Source organism: Phalacrocorax carbo, chromosome 3 (genome assembly GCF_963921805.1).
Source record: "Phalacrocorax carbo chromosome 3, bPhaCar2.1, whole genome shotgun sequence".
Classification (NCBI taxonomy): Eukaryota; Metazoa; Chordata; class Aves; order Suliformes; family Phalacrocoracidae; genus Phalacrocorax; species Phalacrocorax carbo.
Window position 1 is genome coordinate 6199387 of NC_087515.1, and position 20987 is coordinate 6220373.

At 43.4% G+C, this 20987-nt stretch overlaps 1 protein-coding gene across 3 annotated transcripts in view; it reads left to right on the plus strand.

The window, feature by feature from the left end:
* Positions 1-20987, plus strand: part of SLC35F3 (solute carrier family 35 member F3) — a 193536-nt gene that overhangs the window by 106894 nt on the left and 65655 nt on the right. The window contains exon 1 of one of the 3 annotated variants that reach the window (XM_064445711.1): positions 16773-17005. The exons of the other annotated variants lie outside the window; for them this stretch is intronic. Coding sequence (XP_064301781.1) covers positions 16930-17005 — 76 coding nt within the window. The 5' untranslated portion in view covers positions 16773-16929. Of the gene's footprint in view, positions 1-16772; positions 17006-20987 lie in introns of those variants that run through there. 3 annotated transcript variants of the gene reach the window in all.

Here is a 20987-nt window from a genome sequence, read left to right on the forward strand (position 1 = left end):
AAACTTTTTCTGAGACATCTCTTAGCTGTTATAGCTGAAGGTTAATCAACAGGTCCAGGATGCTGCACTGTAGACTAGAATAAATTGTGGGCTCTCCACAGACACTCTCTGTGTTGGAGTTTCTCTAATACTTTAGAGTTGTCAGGATGACAATGAGTACAAATGATATGTCAAAGCAATTCTAGGACCTCCTCTTTCTTATTACTCCATTTAGGGAAATCTATTGTATTTACAGCCTGGGTTGGCTGCAAATGTGCTTGAGACATTATAATGGATATAATGAATGTGCTTGTAATATTGTTCAAGCCTGTCTAGGTTGGACTGTGCAAAGCCTCTCGTCATAGAAGAGGTGACTTTTTATAACAGCCATATCCTCCTCCTCATTACATTGCAGTCTCTTTCTGTCCTACACAGAATGATTTGTAATGTGAACATTTCCTCCTTTTTGTAGGAAAATCTGATTTACATATTATGAAAGGCACTACCTGTACAGCATTTTGGTCTCACAGATACACTTACAAGAAAGACACATAGCCAGCTCTCTATCTCCCTTAACATTAAGAACATTGAATGCAACTTGGTACTTTGAGTTCCTTCTTTTTTTTCTCTGACTTTTGTCAGAGTTATTGGCAGGACTAGTCACACTGAGTCAGACCACCAAATTTAAAGAAGCACTCTCCTTGGAGTCTTTCTGGGTTCCATACTGAAGTAGCATCATTCTCCATAACCATAAATCCATAATTTATTACATCAAATTTAGCTGTTGTGGCCAGTTTTGGCCAACCTTTCATGGACCAACTTCAGCAGAAATAGGAGAAACATGAGGTGGGGGAAAGACCAGAGTCACAGAGAAATTCCAGAATGAAGAGAGGAGGGGAAGATAGAGTTGTTTCATTTAGAGAGGTGTTAAATAGGAGGGAGCAAGGTGAGTGTGAGTAAAAAGAAAATGTTTTAGGAGCCATGTTTCACACTTCTCCTGTAAAACAAGAAAAAGGGAATTGTTCTTGATTACCCAGTAAAACAGATAGGCAGCAACTATGAAACTGAGAGTGGTACTTTTCACACGGGGCAAAACTAACCTGTGGGACACCTGCAGTGAAAAATGTACTGAGACCATAGGTTCAGTAGGACTCGGGACAGGATGGGGCTTTTTGGGTGGAGTTACATTGTACTCCCAACAACATCAACAGAAAGAAAGGGAAACATTTGCTCTCTAGGGTTAAATCAGATAGATGACGTGGATGGAGGGAGGGTATTAGGCATCAGTAAAGCACTGATGCACATTCTTAGCTTTAAATATCTACTTAAACCCACTCAGCAAATCCCTTGGTAAGCAGATACAGGGCTCTGAGGATATGCTCAAGTCAGTTGAAGTTGAAGCTTCATTATTTGGTGTTTTGATTATGTGTCTGGGCACTTTTTCATAGTATGAGGCCTGGAAATGAAACCTGCTGAGGGATAATGTCAGCAGCAAGCATACTATCCATAAAATTATAAACCATGCAATACAGCAGAAAAAACCATAATGCATATATATATCAATAGACATAATGTTTGAAAGCAGTTCTTCCATTGCCATTGCCCTGACTTCAGCTGATGAAACATCCAGCTTGCTAATGTATTTGGTTATCACCAGGAATCAGGGCACGTTACTGACATGGGAGATAAAAGTTGACTTCAGTATGCTAATTTATGTGATTACAATATAAGTGATTTTGTGCTATGGTCACTTTCCTTCTTTCTTATGGATCTGAAGCTCAGTTCAAGTCATTCTTGGGATCTATGGCTGCTTCATTGGAGCTGTCATGGAGTCATTCAAAATCATCCCTAAGGCTCCTTCACATTGAAATATATGCTGAGGAGGGAAAGTCTGAAAAGAAAAATGAAAACCGCAATAACATAGGCCCTTGGCTGAGATTAATAATAAACCATTCTGACACAATTGTCTATCTTATGTATTATCCAGAGCTGTTGTGCCTTTCACATCCAGGTGTATTTTGACTCCTCCTTTTTATTCAGCTTCTCCCTTACTTAGGCTTTGGATTCTCATAACCTTCCTTAGTGCTGATCAGCAAAAAATTTTCCTGCAAGCCTGGAGGATCTTCTCTGTTCCCTTTCATCCATCTGTATTATCTGCAGCAGAAGTAGCAGTGATTCTAATTATGGAATTCCTGTAGTCATTAACATTTTATAAATGATCTGTTTCTTCTTTGAGATGGTCCTATTCCAGCAGCAGATAGTCTTCAGTTCCCCTCTGTTACTGGCAAACTGTTAAGTATTTGGCATTCTGCACGCAGTGGAGTTGCAAAGAGCCTCCCTTCCCCCATTTGATACATTCATGGGTACCACTTTTCTGTTAATCTCTCTTTAAAATGTAGTTTGTTCATGTCTGTGTGCAGTATACAAACAGGCAGGAAAATATCAGAATGTTAGGATCTAGGTGACAAAAGGAGTAATGATTTCTATTTGTTCTTCAGTGCCTTTCACCCCAAAGTTTTCCAAATATTAAAAAAAAAAAAACCCAAACCAAAAACAAAACCCTCAGCACTGATCAGGCAGTCATTGGCAGTCATTCTGGGTAGCGATTTAATCATACCAGATGCACTGTACTTATGTTGGGTTGGAAATAAAAAAAAAAGCACAATTTCTCCAGTTGAAACACAGAAAAACACAGGAGATTAAAATACTTCAATAAACCTCATATTGAATGGAGTAAAAAGAATGAAGGGCAGATAGGAAAGGCAGAACGTAACAACCCTGGTTGTTGCCAGTATGTAGTGACATCACACTAACATTTACAACAAGCTCTTCCGTGACTTTGTGAGACTTCCCCTGAAGCACAGAAAACAATTTGGAAACCACAAACTAGTTGCAAGTGAGACCAGGCTGGCTGCATTTGTTAGGCAGCTCTGCACTCTGGAACATCATCACTTTGCTGGTGATGCAATAGGACACCGTGTCTCTTCAGTTAAAGACCCTTTTTCTGTCCAAAATAATAATTAAAAAAGAACAATTAATAGTAGGAGGGGTAAAAATTGCTGTAAAATAGAACATACGGGGTTTTTTTTTTACTTTGCATGCAATAGCCCGGGAAGGGAATGATAGGTGGAAATGGAATATCCGCACCATGCATCCATTTCGATGAATGCAAGCTGCTGAACACTAATTCTAGTGGTATTCAATGATTAGAGCATGTGACGAACACATGACGCTACTGTTGAAGAGTGAATTGTTTAAGATTCTCCCTGATTAGCAATAAAATACAACAAAGTTATGTTCAATAAGATATAGGGGAGATAAGGATGTAGTGAGATAAAAACGTATAGCTTGACTAAATGCTAATGTACTTAAAATGATCAGATAGAACATCATTATCTAGGTGTTGTCTTTATTGAGAAATAATATCTGTTGCAGCAGTTGTATGATCCTCTACAATATCAAGGAGGCTGCTTTTCAAGCAAAAGGACTTAAAACAATCCTGCTGCTTAGGGATTTAGACACCTAGCAATAAGGTGCTAACTGGCAGTTACATTGGGTGAATATTAATGTTGCACTTTGACTAAAGTGCAAACAGCTTATTTGCTTATCTTTATGTGCATTATACGCTGCGAGAGGAGGGAGAGCATGGTCAGAACTCTTTAAAATATACAGCATTAACTTAGATGAAGCAGTGAGTATTATTATTATTATTATTATTATTATTATTAATTCTGCTCTACATACACTGAACAACAGAAGTTAAGGCCCACATTTCATCTGAACGTATCCCTGTAAAAGTTAGAGCTGTAGTTTGGGGGGTTTCCCTGGAGTGCTTCTGCAGTTAGTGGAAAGAGATTGGCCTAAGGGATCCATGTCTGGATCCTGTCCAGACAGCAAAAACATGCTTAGTTTTTAAAGTAATTTTCAAGGAAATCTTTACGCTCCTAAAATAATGAAATGGATGCAGGCTGTCTGTGTGTATCTGTTTGGATGCTGTTTTGGGCTGAGCTCTGTTGCATTTATCTCAGCAAAGCCAACTTGCACTCCCACATTTGCCTTGTTAGTATTTCATGTCCTCCCTTTCTGTAACCTTAATTGCACTGCTGAGTTCTGTATGCTTCTGCCTGTCTTCTGCCTTTGGGTTGTTATCTTCAGCTGATGCCCTGTTTGCTTTGTCAGACACAAAAGTATCATTCAAAAAAATGTCTGCCACAGATACGCCTTCTATGACCTTATTTTACTCAGTGATTATATGAGTAATTCTTAAAAGTTGGGATGAAAAAAACTATTCTGAGTTTCTGCTTAAGAAAACCAAGCGTCTTTCCTGCTGTTTGACTGGCAAGAACTTATCTCAAGCTTAGTCATGCAGTGGTCTTAGCTCCTTGTAGATTTAAAGCTGTGTTTTGATTCTTTCATCCATCTCACGCAAGCCTTCCAGGCATGATACTGCTTCTCTACTCACAACCTTCCTTGTTCATCCGAACAATCTGGAAAAGCGCACAAGATAAGCTTTTTGATGGGAAAAAGAAACCAAGAAAAAGCTTGTCAATTCCTATATACAGTCTTGTACCCTGGGGAGTATATATGTTTTTTCAATTAAGGTTCCTAAAGTTCCTTTAAATGCACTAGCTATGCCCTATACAGTGATTAAAGGCTCCAGCGAATGGGGCCTGGGAGGCCTTATAACCTTCCAGTCTCCTGTAAACACATTTGCTTACTGATTTGCCCTTCTTTTCTTTATGCGTTTGTTGTTTTAGTCCTCTCTAGAAAGTCAGTCCTGGAGAAATGCCATTAGTGGGGGAAAGACTGAGCAAACAGCAAGTCTTCTATTTATTTCTGATGAAGTGCTGGCTTATTCCTAGAGATGTCTGAAAGAGCCAGAGAGCCTGAACTCAATCTAAAGCTTTATTTTTTAGATATCCATGAGAAATACTCATTTTGTTTTACATTTTGCCCAAGAAATGCTAGTACTCAAGCCAGGTTTAAATTGACACTGAAGAGTTATGTATTTCAGTGAGTTACTGCATGAAACAGCTGTATGTTAATTGCAACGTGTTTTATACATAGTTCATAGGAAAAAATTGCTTGGTGTTTGTGCTATTTATTTGCATTAGGTGGTATGGGGCTTAGATTTATGTTTTGAAGCTTTGAGGAACTGTGTGGCATTGCTGAAGGCTTTAGACTGTTCTATGAAAGAAAAGCAGTTGAAGAAATATATGCTGCTGCCTGAATTATTACGCATATCCGAATAACAAGGCCCCAGCCGCATTTGCCTCCTGTCTGTAACTGCAATAAAAGGTACTTGTAATTTTAATTACTTAGAGCAAAATTCAAGTGATTTGTTAATATCAACAGAACCCTAGGACAGAATTATAGTAATGTTTTATGTACACTTGGGGGAATGCTGGTGGAAATAATATGCAGGATATAAATCTGCTTTCTTGCTGCTTCATAGTTCAGTGGAAATTTAACCTGAAATCCAGACCTGCATCTGCTGGGAGTAAGAGAGGGAAGAGGAGCCCAAACAGCCATTCCAGGGGGGAAGTTTCATTGTTCCAGATCTCGGGAGAATGATTCTGCCATCAGTGCAGGGTCTGGAGCCTGCCTAATGGAGGTTTAGTACAGCTGAGAGGGAGATGGATAGGCTGTCTCTTCCTCTCAGGTCCCTTATCCTGCCATCACCCAGGCATTTGTCCAGTTCCTAGCAAAGATCGGAGCATGCTTCATCCTACTGTAAGTGACACCAGAAGCTTATGTTCCCCCGGGGTTGTGCCAAGACAGTAGGGTACCAGCCAGGGGACCCTCAGATGAAGTGCCAGCCTTCTCCCCACTATGCCTACTTCATATCCATGTGCCATCCAGCGAACACTCCCGTGTACCTGACAGGTTTGCTTTCTGTGACGGGAGGGATACAAATCAGCTGGATTCTCCAGAGAATTTGCCCTGGTAGCCGTGGTGAAAGGATCAAACTGCAGGTATAGAACACGTTGGAAGTGTCTTTGCACTAGGACACATGTTAAACCCAAACAACACATTATAGGACAAGGAGTCTCCTTGTAATAGAAATCAGTGCTTTTAGTAGCCTGTTTTCACTCCAGCTGAGAGGAAGAGGGTCTGCTGAATTCCCATGCTCTACCTGAAGCCCACATGGACTTTCCTCACAATAGGCAGATGCTTCAGTTTTTCTGAACTAACCCCATGTTCTCCTTTTTTCTGATTCCAAGTATTTTGTATGTGTGTTCTGATGCTTGCCTGAACTACTGTCCATCTGTCTTTGGCTTATCCTGTCTGCTAGTCCTCTCTTTTTCTCTCTGTCTTGGATATTTCTGCCTAATATTTTGCCCTCTTTTAGGTTTCCTATGGATTCATAGCTTACCATGATCCTCCCTCCTCCTACTCTATAAGCTAATATTTATAATTTTTCTACTTCTTAAATTTAGTTTCCTTTTTAGCTGTTTTATTATTACTTTTTTATCAGCAATGACAGTTCCAGTGTTGAGTGCATTGAGTGCAATGGCAAAGTTCCCATTCAAAAGAAGTTCAAAAGAAAATCGACTGAGTCATGGGAATATAAAACCATGCGCGTAATCTTATTACAGATATCCCTGGTACTGTTAATTAATGATCCAGATTCATTCCCCAAAAGCATTAAACAAATCCAGTCTAGAAGTTGAGGGATTAATGATAAGCAGCAGCAGGTCTTTATAAAGAGCTGTCTTGTTATTGTGTAAAATACAGAGCTTATAGCAGAGAATGACGGATGTTCAATGCTCACAGCCATTGTCACATAAGCATGAAACTTGAAGTTTCTACTCCAACATTTTAAAAAATCGTCATGCCTGTTTTAACAAATCTGTACAGATTTAGCAATTACTGGCTAGCAAGAGGCAGCAAGAGCCCATTATACCTGCTTTCTTCTTGTACTGCAAGAGAAGAACAGATGAGATGCACTAATGGACATTCACATCCCAAGGAAAATTATAGAAATCTCTGGTTTTTGCAACAATACATAAATTGCAGACTCCTAAAAGTTGGCAGGAATCAAACTGACAAAGGATAAAGGTTGTGCATCATACAGAACCTCCACAAACAGGGCACATACCTTGTGCCTGGGTGGGGGGGGGGGAAAAGAATCACAGAATCCCAGGTGGGAAGGGACCTCAGGGACCATCTAGTCCGACCTTTCTGGGAAGAGCCCAGCCTAGACAGGCTGGCCCAGCACCCTGTCCAGCCGACTCTTGAAGGTGTCCAACGTGGCCGAGTCATCCCCTTCCCTGGGGAGATTATTCCAATGGGTGACAGTCCTCACTGTGAAGAATGTCCTTCTGTAGTAAATTTGTGTGCCATAGGATAGTCCCAGCTAAAAATAGAGAGAAGCACAAGAGCGACTAAGAGAACCCATCACTTTCTCCCCTGGTCCTTTACTGATTTCCTTCACAGACCCTCAGGCTGTGGTTCCCCTACGTCTGCTGAAATCGAAGGCAATCTGTTAGACCATCTCGTCAATATCTGGTCAGAATGTATGAAATTTTTTAGAGCTAAGCTGATATTCACTGAATTTCCAATCTGAAGAATTAAAAACACCACAAGTTTTTGCTTATTTTAGGCTAAATAAATTAATCAATAGAGAATATAATGTTGCAAACCTGCCTTGTTTATTCAAAGTATTTCTGTTGGAAAAACTTCCAGTTTTCCTCAGTCTCATGACCATGTTTTGAGGGCTGCTTCAAAGATAATGTTATAGTCTAAGTAAAAGCCTGAATTCAGTGCAAGATATTTGAAGTAGATTATACTTTGCTGCCTGGGCATTCATCTGACATGGCTGCACTGAAATCTGTGGAATTATTCTAGTTTTACATTGTTATGAATCTCCTGACTGTTTCCATGGTCCTTCATATAAAGTATCTCCTTCCCAAAGGGACAGAGCAGCCCTCCTAACTTCCCAGCCACAACCTTGAGCTCATTTCCCTTCTTTAACGCTGCTCTCTAATCAAAATTTGCATGGCCTTGAAGCAGCCCAAAGGACTTAAACTTTCTCCATGGTGTTTCCCGTGGATATGAGGCAATATACATGTACTGTAGGTGTTTACCTGACATTGTATTGTTCAGCAATGCACTTGTAAGGTTAAAATCATTCACTCCATAAAGATATATAAGATTATGAATCCATTTATGAACACCTAGAATATTAAGAGAGGTAATTCTTGGTCTACAATATGCTGTTTCACGGTCATTTTAAAAAATCAGATCTGGCATATGACCCAAAGGTTTTAGTTATTCTTGCACCAGTTATAAGTGGCAGTAATAAATTCATATACTAGTAATAAATTCATCCTCTTTATTAGGAAAGGGTGATAAATTATATATAGTGAGCCTGTTAGATATACCCCAAGTGTTTAATAACAGTAATGCTTGGATGTTCTTAGGGCCTTTCAGCATAGGATCTCAAAAGCACATTAAGGAAGTAGCTAAGTTCTGTCCCAGCGTACCCTTGAGTAACTTGTGGCAGAAACTTAACTCACGCCCTGTGTCACAATAATGGCAGAGCCTGAAATGGAGTGGGAGGGTCGCACTGCCACTGCTCGTAGCGCACACCAGTAGGTGCTTTTAAATTGTATAATAGCCATTCCCACTCAAGCATTCTCTACCTTTTCCCAGTATCTGAAGAAAGATATTCTTCTAGGAAGCAGGCTTACATTGTTGTCTCGTATTATAATAAAATAGCTGGGGCCCAACAGTATTGATATCTACCTTAACAGCAGTTGAAAGAAGCAAGAAGCCCCCAAAAAAGAGAGAAGTAGCCAGAGGGCTCAAGAAGCAGCAGTTAGCCTCTCCAAGAGTGGGAGACTGGAGTGATTAGGATTGCAGGGTGGGGAGGATATAATTACAAAGCACTTGGTGCTAAAAAGTTCATCCTGTGTAATGCCTTTTAAATAAAGTCTGTGCTTGAAGGAGGAACTCAGTGTGCCAGACTGGATGGTCTCTCTGAGGGCACTCAGCACAGCTACTTACGCTAAGCGTTTCAGTGAGAGGTCCCAGGAAAATCAGCCTATTGCTTCCAGGAGTCTGACTTGCTGCTTCCCAAGAATTAACCCAGAAGCCTGCTCTGCTGGGCCTTGCTTGGAGCTTCTGTAAGGAAGCAGGGCGGACTTGGAAAATCTGGGGAGAGGCTTTGCCTAGGGCATTATTTTTCATCCTTGTCTTGAATTCTTCTGGACATAGCACTGATAGTGTGCACAGGCAGAAACTTAAAATCACAGAGCAAAGGGTAGGAGAGCTTGAGAGGTGCACAGCTTCTGGAAAGCTACAGAAAATTTACTTTGAAACTGTAAATTGTGAGGTCTAGGATGCCTCCAAAAATCCCAGTACTGGCTATTAAAAAATAAAAAAAAAGAACCCACAGTTGAATATTTTTTTCTGTCTGTGTAACTTTATAAGTGGATGTGGCGTTCCATTCGTATTGGAAGCTTTTTAGTATTAGCACTGGGAGAAATTTGACAAAGAAAAGACAGGAAAGAGGAATGGAAAGGACAACACAAATTAAAAAAGAACAAAAGAAATACTGACATAAAAAGTAAGAAGAAAGAAAAGTGCAGAGTATACACAGGAGAACAGGAAAAATGTAATTGTTTAAAGTGTTTAAAAATAGTCTTCCTGGTAAAAGGGCAGAACAGGAATCAGTCTGGACCTGCTGGCTCTTACGCATCTTTGGATTTCAGATAGGCAGCAATTTTCTTCCTGGCAAAAATCTGGCAACTTATTTATTTAGGGTGAAACCCTCTCCGGTTCAAAGGCCACTGGGAGAACTTATATCCTACCTAATCTTTGGCTCAAGCAGCTGGCAGTACAACTTAAATTTGACAGACATCGTGATTTTCATCCCAGAGCGCGCTGCCCATTAAAAGGGTGGCTTGAAATAGAGAATACATTTGCTCGGAAGTGTCTTTACTGTTATATTCTGAGAGTTCTTTGGATGTTCCTTTTTCATCTCATTTTTTATTCCTTTCCTGCCTGATACTACTTGGGAGGGCACTGCAGAGTTCTGTAAATATTCAGGTGAGAAGGAGAAAAAAAATGTGATTCTGTCTTCAGTTCTCCTGGTCTCTGCTTGTGTGTTTGAGGCCAGGAGGGTATGCTTATTTACTCAGTCAATTCTGAAAGAACTTCTTCTTTGAAGACAAAAGCTTGCCTCATGATTGAGCTTATTTCTTTCTTTCTGAGCCAGAGTCTGAACAGTAAATTTTTTTAAATCCTGGTTTTAGGTTTTAGATTTTTTAATTCTGTTTTCACATGTTCCAACTTCAGATTTTTTTTTCACCTGTTTTTTTTACAATGCTAGAAGTATGAGCTACTGCCAAACGTGGTCTCTTGGCCTTTGTGTCTTTACTAGAGGAGTCAGGTCCTCCTAAGCTGGAATGTTACAGCAGTAGAGGTTTAACGCAGCTTACACGCTGTTTCTGATGGCGGAAAACATGCACAACCACATTTAAATGCACTTCACATCCAGTGCTTTGCAAGGACAACTGGCCGGGCGTGGGCTGGTGGTGAACAATGTAGAGGTGATGCCCAGTTATTTTTAATAGTGTATGTAGCCTAGATAATGAGAAAGTTAAGAAATAGTTGTTACTGAATTGTTGATATTGGTAGCATAATGATGTATTTTGTATGTTTTGGGGTCATTAAGGTCTCATAGTTAGGCAGCGTCCCGTATGCAAATATGCAAGGAAAAGCAATTGCCTGATAAACCCAGGAAGGTCATTAGAAAAATTGCCAGGCTGTTAGGATGTGAGAACACTGCTTTCTCCAGCCACAACTGCACAAGGAACTGCTAGTTTTGGGAATCAACATTTGAAATGGCTAAAAAGTGACAAGAGACAGAAGGAGGGTTGGTGGAGTTGTCAGGAGCAGCTAGTGAAGAGCAGCTTCTACCAGGCAAAACTGTTGAGCCTGATGGAGTTCCCAGGGAATGACAAATGCAGGAAGACAAATGGGCATCTTAAGTGTTTTACCGGTTTATTCCTTTTCAGTTTCTCCTGTGTTGCCACCACTAATATCAAGAAATGCTATATATTTAGGTAGTCTGACTGCTGTATTTCATTAGAGGTTACAGGTCCTAAAGGCAAATGTTGCAGGTGGCCTCAGTGAACAATAACAGTTGCCACATGATGGGTTGTTCCTGAGCCACCTGGTCCAGAGATGGGCAGTTCCCTTAAAAAGTCCTTGTGGAGAGGCAAAGGTTTAGAGCCAATCTACTGAAGGAGTTATGTGGGCATCGTGTAATTGTGACAAGAACCGTGTGAATTTGCATTGTATTCACGGGCCGTTCACTGTTAAACACCTGTCCTCAATCTACTGTCAGTCGTAGGAGACCCAGTGGCCTTCAGATAATGAATAGTCTCTGTCATATTTCTTCTGCATGTCCGTTTTTGAGGAATTATTGTCCTGGGCTAATACCAGTGCTCATTTCATGTGTTGCCAAAGACAGTGAAGACTGAGACTGTGCCCTTGACCCCCGGCAGTGTCAGACAGGTTTGAAGCAGATTGGCAAACATCCGATTCCCTTGTAAATGTAAGGCTTGGTTCACAAAACTTCACAATTCCATACCTGCCCATGGGCACTGAATTAACTTTTCTTTAAAATTCAGAGTAACATAAAAATTGACAAAATGATTCCCTTCCAAAACATGGTTGAGACATGAATGTTTCCTGTCAAACTCCTGAAGCACAAGTCTAAAAATTGAAGTTATATAGCCCAGTGTTGAAACTCTGAGACTTAAACTAGCTTTTTTTCTTACATTTTGTGGAAATCACTGGTATAATTTAAAATGCAGCTGTTCTTCATGCACAAAACCAAGAGAGCCTCTCAGAAAATATTGGAAACAGTTAATATTTCATGAGATTTGGAAATAACATTCATCAGTGCTGTCTCCCCCAGTAATGCTTACAGCAGTTATAAGCAGGTTAAAAAAAATATGAGGAAGATATGCTTACCAGGACTTCGCATCCGTGTCTAGGAACTGTGGATATATGGTCATATATACAATCTGCAGCCTTTACAGACCCTTCAGACTTGACTGTTCTCTGTATCACTGCATATCTGATCAAATTTGAAGAGAAGGCATTCAGGTATAGCAGTAATTCTGTAGCAGTCTCTGTTCAGTGCAGTCTGGCGAACACCTCTAGCCAGAAGGTGTTTAATCCTTCCTCTTCCCTTCACTGCCTTGTTCTGTGAATTCAAGACACGATACTGGAAGTAATTGAACTGTTTTGGTATGGAGAAGATTGGAAAGACGTCATCCTTACAGCTGGGCTAATATTGCAGAGAAAGACTGTATGTAAATTTGACAAAAATGTGCATTTGTTCTGAGAGGAGGTTGCGAATGCAGGAGGCGTGCAAACAGAATAGTGGTGGATGGTCACCAGACAGCGCGTCTAAATGCAGATTTCAGAATGGCTGCAGGACAGCAAACATCACTTCCAAAATAGCTATTATGTGTGTTTGGAAATGTGCTTTTGACATCTATGGTTTTTTAGTTGGGAAACAAAAACCAATTAGGAAGTTATTAGACGGTATCCAAACAAAACTGACACAGCATTCAAGTAGAACAAGCTCCTCACAAACACACTAATAACGATATGTGGAGAATATTCACCGAATAACTTCACATAAACTAGAGGAAAGGATGATCTGTTCCTGACAGATTGTGGGCAGTGTAGGTTTCATGCATGTATTTGACTCCTGGCAGATGAATTCATTCTGGCATGAGATGGAGCCTATTAGGAAATTGGCTGCACAAGTAAAAGTCCACACTCCATTTCCTTTAGGGTTGCTAAGCACAACAATTATTGCCCTCAGTGGTAAGGCAAGCACTTAAATTAATAAATGTCCTATTAATAAGTACACTAAACACAAAAATATCTGAACTGGAAAAATACCAACTGTGCACGTTACCAACTGGGTGTGTGTTTCATGTTGATTAAACAAACTACCTAACAGGATAAAAGTCAAAGGTTGTAGCACACATAACTATGAGAATTTAGTTTTGTCTTCAATCTACTTTTCTATGTCAGTAAGAAACCTTTCAGAAAAGTGATCATGATACATGAGCTTAAAAGCAGTATGATGCTGGGGGTTAGCACACTCATATATATGCGTAAAAAATCCAACCCAACGACTATAATTTCTTAATCTAAAATGAAGAAGGGTAACTGACTGTCACAAAACCAGTTCCATCAAACTACAGATTCTACAAATTCTTCAAACAGGGCAAATTCTGACTATCTCCTCCTGCTTTTTTAGTCCGGCCTTGCCTTTTTCACACAAAGCAGCCTTGCTCTTGGTCAGAGATGACAGTCTACTTCGTCCAGTTTTCAAGCTTTGGGAGTTTCCTCTCCACATTTGTAAGCCTCTCTGCAGCCCAGCTTCTCCTCCCTGGCCTCTTGAATATGGGAATGGTGTTGTGAAGGAAAAAAGCAATAAATTTGACTTGAAATTTTACTGAGTGCATCAGTTTTGCATTGCTTATACTGTAAGATACTTACTGTAAATTAAATTAAACGTAATCCAGCAGCAAATGTGTTAAGGCTTAGGGAGGGGGGGAGGCTGCAGCGTGATGCAAGTTACAGAAAGTAACAAACCTTCTGCCAAATGCAGCTCTCACTGCAGAGCCCTTGGAATACAGTCCTCAGGCACCCTAGCCTTCATGAAATAAACACAACTTTTTGTTATTGTGATATGTGGCTGATATTTTTACACACAGTCTAAGACAGGGGCCTACTGTGGATCTCTGGTGTAAGTGTGTGTGCCCGTAAGGTCAGCAAGAGAAATCAGAGACTTGATGGAGTTAAAATGCTCTGGGATCAGGGTCGAGCAGAGCTGTATCAGCCCCAGTTAGCTGTACTTCACACACGTACTGGGCAAAAGATTTCCAAAAGCCCGCAGGTGGTTGGATGTCCTATCCCCAGTTTGAAACCAGTCTTGGTTGGATGTCCTATCCCCAGTTTGAAACCAGTCTTGGTTGGATACTAATTGACCTCGGTGCCTTTGAAAGCTTCTCTGGGGTGACTAAACTGAACTCTGAGTAGAGGAGGCTGGAGTGCTGTGGGCATGCGAGGCATCGTCAGGGGAGGAAGAAGGACGGGAAGTTTGAAGGCTTAGATGCCTCCCAGCTCTCTCGCAGCACCAGCTGGCAGAGGTGCACCAGTCTCTGCTAAGCAGCGCACTGGGACACCACCCTCACCTAGGCAAGCAGAGGTCCAGCCGGCTGCAGGAGGTAGTTACTGCCATACAAGCCATTGCCGTTTGGAGTTCTAGGCTTAAAAAAATAACATTGCAAGTCTGAAACATGTTAACAACCCTGCAAATTGTGCAATATTAAATATATGCAGAGTTAGAATAACATGCCATCAAAAAAAAGAAAAAGTCTTGTTTTCAGCGTGATTCTCCAGGTGAGCAGCACCATCCTCCATGTAAAATAGTGCACTTACTGTGTCTTTCCTTTAAAAAATAAGAGAGTGTAAACCTTGCAGAAAGGAAAGAGTAGAAGTAGCCAGCAACAAAGACTTTTTAGTAAATATCCTTCTAGTTCTTATGAACATCCCATTGATTACAAGATAAAGCCAGTAGAGAAGTCTGATTGTCCTGCCTTGTGCCACCATTTACCTCTAGGAAAAGTAGGTTAAATTTGGATGTAAAATGCTGATTTAGTAGTTTCAAGCTAACACAGCAGAGGCTCGATGATCCTGGAAGCTAAGCTCAGAGCAGAAGCCAGCCAGGGTTATCTGGGTTCTGCTCCTCACTGATGTTACCTGGTCATCTGAATCTGAGGGAGTCACTTACATTCTATGGCTGTATTTTACCCACCAGTGAGCCTGAAGTTTCTTCCCGGAGGCAGTATAAAATGAATTAACATTTTATAACGTGCTTTGAAATTCTCAGATAAAAGGCACTGCAACACGGCAAAATATTTCATGGACAGAACCATCTGAGGTGAGATCTGCCTCTTTTTATGTATCTTCTTTTGAAGATAAACTAATTGGACCCCAAGATGAAATAGTGCAGTGAAAGATGGACCCACAGTTCCCAACATGCCTATGGTCTGTAACATCGCAGGGAGCTGAATGGATCAGATAATTCTACTAAGAAGGCCTGGAAATAACCATAAAAGCCAGGGTTTTTTTCATTTGACCAAGCCGAGCTTTTGTTGTCTATAGCACTAAGCACATGAATATACTCTCTAGAAGGACCACTTTGAAAGAAGCCTAATGATTTTTTTTATAAAGCTCATCCCAAAGACTGACACGGAAGAGGCATAGGAAATGCAAACCACCCCTGGGCTTCATCAGGCTGCAGATCACCACAAGACCTGTGCAAACTAACAGTCCGGATTTGACCCACCTCTTAAATATGTAAGAGCTGTCCAGACGGCACAAGTAAGGTGGTGCTTTCCCACGGTTTGTGAAACAGTCTGTCGGGGCTGCTTTTCAATAGCTAGTGTTTATATAATTAACAAATACTTTGGAATGTTTGTAGAGTATTGATGGCTGCCTGGTCTTGTTTGCAAAGTACACTCGTTTTAATTTGACCAAATCTTAAGAAATGTTGAGTATTTGCATCTTTGCTGACGCATCTCGTATCTGAACCTGGTGAACGTGCCAATTATTTTCATACCCACAGAAGAAGTCGCTAGGAGTAACGGGCGCTGAGCTCACCGTGTTCAGCATCTTGTGAAAGCTGCTTCTTTGCTTATATTCTTAGCGACATAATTATCTTTTTACATGTCTCATGTTTGTTCATTAGAATCTGTTCTCTCCTGGACCCGCTTGCGTTAAGCCTTGCTAATTAACACCAGACTTTTGCATATCGACAGAAGGGTAAATCTACCACACGTTGTTGGTATGTCATGACTGGGGGTCTTAAAATTACTTGTGGGGCAAAAACCCACCATAACAAGTTGCTACATACGAGCAGCATCTGGTTGTGAAATGCCACATTTTATCTAACTCGTGTGTAGGTACAGAGGTATTTTGTTTCGTGCCTCAAAAAGAAGTTGGTAAGCTGCGTTAAGAAGGCTGTCGAGTAGGCTGGTGCAAGTATTGGAATATTATTGATAAATCAATGGTGTGCCCTCATCTTGAATGCTGTGTCTAATTTTGGTCTCCCTCTCAGAAAGGCCACAGCAGGAACAGAAAGGCTGTGGAAACGATGGTAGAAATTACTGAAGGCACGGGTGAAAAACGACCCCGAATGGTGACCAGACTTGAGGGAGGATGAAGGAGGGCACTAATACGGGCAAATAACAACAGGAAAAAAAAAAATGGTTTGGAGAGTGGGAATTATCCTCTCCCGTGAGACAGCGAGAAGGGAACGAAGCAGACCATGAAAAGGCAGGAGCCCCTTCCGTGCGGGGCGGCCGCCCAGCGCCAGCAGCAGCCGCCGGGGCCGGGAGCCGGGCTCGCCCCGGGAAGCCCTGGCACGAAAGCGGGGAGCCGGAGCGGTGTCCGCAGCCGCAGCACGGCCCGGGCTGCCCGCCCGCTCTGCCGGAGCGGTGCCCGGGAAGGCGCCCGCGGCCCCGGAGCGAGTCACGCCGCCGACTGGCGCTCCGAGGCCGGGCCGCGGGGCAGGGGCCGCCCGGGGGCTCGGCAGCGCCCCTCACCGCGGCGTCCGGGCGCCACCCCCGCCTCGACCCGGGGGGCGGCCCCGGGAGCCCTGGGGGCGGGCGGCCGGGGTGGGGGGGGGGGGGGGGGCCGTGCCGGTGACGTCGGGTTTGCAGCAGCCCCGAGCGGCAGCGGGCGGGCGGGCGAGCCCCAGCCCCCGCCGCCGCCCGGTGCTGCGGCAGAGGGCGGCGGGCCGGGAGCCTCTACCGGGGGAGCGCCGCCGAGGAGGGCTCCGGAGGCGCCAGGATGTAGGCTGCGGGGCGGCGGGGAGCTGCCGCCGGCGACGGGCTCGCCATGAAGAAGCACTCGGCCAGGGTGGCCCCCCTCAGCGCCTGCAACAGCCCCGTCCTCACCCTCACCAAAGTGGAAGGTAAACGACGGCGCTGGGAGCGGGACGGGGGTACCGCCACGGGGGATGCTCCGAGAGCAGCGGGTACCGCCACGGGGGATGCTCCGGGGAGACTGGGTACCGCGGCAAGGGATGCTCCGGGGCGACGGAGTGCTGTGCCGGGGGATGCACGGCGGCGGGACCCCCGGCGCCCGCCCACGGGTCGCGCAGCTCCCCCGCGGCCGTCGGGCATCGCCGGTGTCCACCCCCGCCCCTCTCTGCTCCGGTTCTTTCCTCCCCCAGGCTCCAGAGGCAGAGCTCTTCTCCTGGAGCTCCCCTCGGGCTCCCGGCAGCGACCCCCAAGCCCCTGGGCAACTACCTGCCAGTCGAGACCCCCGGCAGGAGGGAAGGAGGGAGGATGCTGGACAGATTTGACCCCCGATGGAAGGGACACAGCCCTCACCTCTGGTTGCCAATCCAGCTGCGTGATAGCGGTGGGGTTGGGGCTCTGTGGCCAGGAGGGACATCAGGAGGAGCCCAACAGCAGTAGTGGGTTGGCAGACCTTCAGGGACCACAGGGACCTTTGGAGGCTTTCAGGGACCATGGCTGAGGACCCAGAAAAGGGCAGTGATGTGCTCAGGAGGGTCTCCCAGAGAGCTCTGTAGCTCTGGGCATAGCCAGAGGTGACGTTTGGGGTGAGGAGCTGCGATCTTGGTTATATGATCTGTAGGCCATGTCCTAGAGAGGCAAAGCAGGTGAGATGGGGGGGGGGGGGGTGATGTAGAGGCAGGATGAACCAAAGGAGGTTGCAGGTCAGGAAGAGGAGCCCACACAGGATGAGGCAAAGAGGAAGAAAAACTCAAAAAAGGGAATGACTGAACAGTAAGAGGTAAAATATTAATGTGAGACTCCATAGAAGGCTCATGAAGAAGAAAAAAAGTAATATTGAAGAACTGAGGACCAAATAAAGGAAAAGAAAAAAAGGTAGCAGTAGCTCTGGGGAGGAGAAAGTGAGAAAATGCAGCAATGCCCAAGAGGGGGAAAGGAACTAAAATCAGCATGTAAAAGTAACTGAACCTTCAGGAGTACCTGAAGGTTGTTATTTCAGTTCATGGAGAATACAGTGGTTGCATTCCCCCAACATAAAAACCACCTGCTATAGAGATAGGAAAAGGGATTTCAGTTTTCTGACCGAAAGAAGAGCAGACCTGGTCTTCATTGCACTATAATTAGAATTTTTAAAAGCCCTTGGAGTTAGCCTTGTGCACAGTAGAGTGTTCCTCTCAAGGTTTGCATTGGAAGCTTCTCTGGGCAGGGAACACGTCTCCCTTTCTTTTGGTGCACTGCACATGGTTTATGAGTCATAAATAATAATAACCCACCAAGTTCCAGCTTTGAAATGTGGGTCATCTCATTCCTCTTCTACCAGTTCAAATACAGTTTATTACCTGCCTTATATAGAAACAGAAGCAGTGCAATCTTCCCCTGTGCCATAAAATTGAATCCTTTCAAGCATTTCCATGTCCGCTCTGCATACCAGCTCTCAGATACCCTATCGCCACCCACCAGGGACTTCGTTAACCTAGTTGGACCTTTCCTTCTTCACTTCAGATTCTTTTTTTCCTTTATCATCAATGGCAAAATCTAAATTGCCTTGATGGTGTATGATAGGGCCCAGAGGATGCACAGAGGCAGGCTAAGAGTTTCCTTTGCTGTTTGCTTCCTTTTAATGAAACAGACTGTCTTAGTTTAAGAGCTTCTCTTTCCGAATCAGTTGACAACGTTTCCTTTCAGACTAATATTGACTAATTTTGCCAGCTGGTGGTTGGAGCCATGTGAAAAAGCCGAGATGTAGTTACAGGCAAAAATAAAGCAAGGCAGTGGCACACTGTGGACTGCTTGCTTGCCTTGGTCTGGCTGCTGTCCTCTGGCAAAGACTTGCCTTCCTAAAGTTCTCTGGTACCCAAGTCCCTTGCAAAGGCATAGCCAATACAGAAAAAGTAGGAGCAAGACAGAAAAAACTCTCCTTTGATTCATAGTTATGATTATTTTCTCCACTATCAACCACCATCAAGGCATTTAAAGGATCTTTGGCAGAGCCACTAGCAATGTGTTCCGCTCCAGGATAGTTAGCCAAGAGGAGCTTTTCATTGATATGCATCGCTGTAAAGCCTTCCAGCATTCCCTCTATTTTCCTGTTGGTGCAGCAGCTTCTTTGCTTTAAAAGGGAGATAAGGACTTTTTGCGCCTTCAGAAGCGTGACTGCTGTTTCAAATTATTTCAGAGATTGAATCATCAGTATGCACTGAGCCTGCTGTACCAGCACTTTTCAAGACAACTGAATCTACATGCATCACTCAGGCAGGCAGTAACCATACCATGTGTTTTCTGTGCCTGGTACCATTACATGCACTTTAATATTTTGAGAAAGGTAGACTCGGTGCCTGCTTTGTGCTTGTCCATCTCTCTCAGTTGTTGTTTTTCTCACCAGTTTCCATCCATACCTGTACCTGAAAGCACAGTGTACTTTGAGGACTGACTTTGCTTCCATGGGAAGGTAAATATTTCCATCCCCACTCTGCATCTTGGGGTCTTCCAGAGGCAGGTGACATCAGCTTTCACAAGGATCTGCAGGACTATCACCTTGCCAGAGAAAACCCATCCTCCACTTCATTATCCCCTACCTAGAGCTACTTATTCCCCTGTTTCCAGCACCAAAGAACTAGTATTGCAGCCTCCCCATATACCATGTTTCCTCTGCACTGTTCCGTTGGGAAGAGTGACTGGTGATATTTGAAGTTGCTTACAATGCAAATGATACCTCTCTGCTTTCATTTATTACACATAAACATCTAAACTGAGTTGTGGTGGAACCAGATTCTGCCACATGCTCAGCTGGAGTAACCTTATCTGCATCACTGGAGTTGCAGGGAATTTGTACAAGTGCAAATGAGAAATTAATTTGGCCTTTAATATATTGCATGCCTGCAGGGAATTCATCATAAGTGCATCAACACAGTAATAGCTTTAATAATAAATCTTTTTCACTTCTTTAGCACACACTGAAGATCCCAAGCACAGCAAAAACCTTCATGAGTGGCAGTCTGCTCCCTTAAGATATGTGGTCCTTATTATCCTCATTTTGCAGATGGGGCAGCTGAGAAACCGCAGAATGAAGCAACTTGTCTAAAAACAAGCAGCACGTCTTGTCACAGAGCAGGCAAGAAAAGGCTTACAATAGATATTAATTGATCCTCAACCTCCCCACACATGCATTCTGGCCGCGGGATGGCACTGCCACGAATGGATGTGATAGAGGTGCAAGAGAACTTCTTGTACTGAAGTCAATGACTTCAGGTTCCTACTAAAACTTCCTTTCTGGGAAATAAGCTGACACGCCGCATAAATATATATCCAGATAAATACTGCGTAACTACTAGCAGTGTTCTGCTGGTGGCATCTAAAGGTTTTGGTAGTCAGGCAGCACTTTTTTGTACTCTGAGCACTAGGACAAACCCTGTGAAAATTTCACCCAGGAGTTAGCATTTGTAGAAGCAAGAATTGTGCCCGTTGGTCTTTTTTATGTGAGAACTGTACATTATAGAAATATGCAGTGCTTGTGCATTCTAGCAAACAGAAGCAGCTGAAGAGCAGGAGAGGCCAGGGGTTTGGTGGCTCAGCCAGGGCTGTGGGTTTGTGTGTGCTTCCCCACTGAAGTGGCCTTTGCGAGGAATGCGTGCTGGCTTCTGCGGGGTGTAATTTGCAAAATGCCCACTTTTGATCAGCCTGTCTTCCTGCACAGAAGGCAGTCTTAGATGTGAACATTCACGATCAGGGCAGAGACCATCAAACCCACCTTGTACTTGCTCCATAGTTGTGGTAGCAGCTTTTGCTCGCTCCTGACTGGAGCTGGGATAGAGGGAATGATCTAGGGGTGAAGGTAATGGTAACAAGTTTGCATGCAGCTACTGGAATGAATTGCTGTGTGCTGCTTCTCCATGGTACCTGCCAGCATGCACTCTG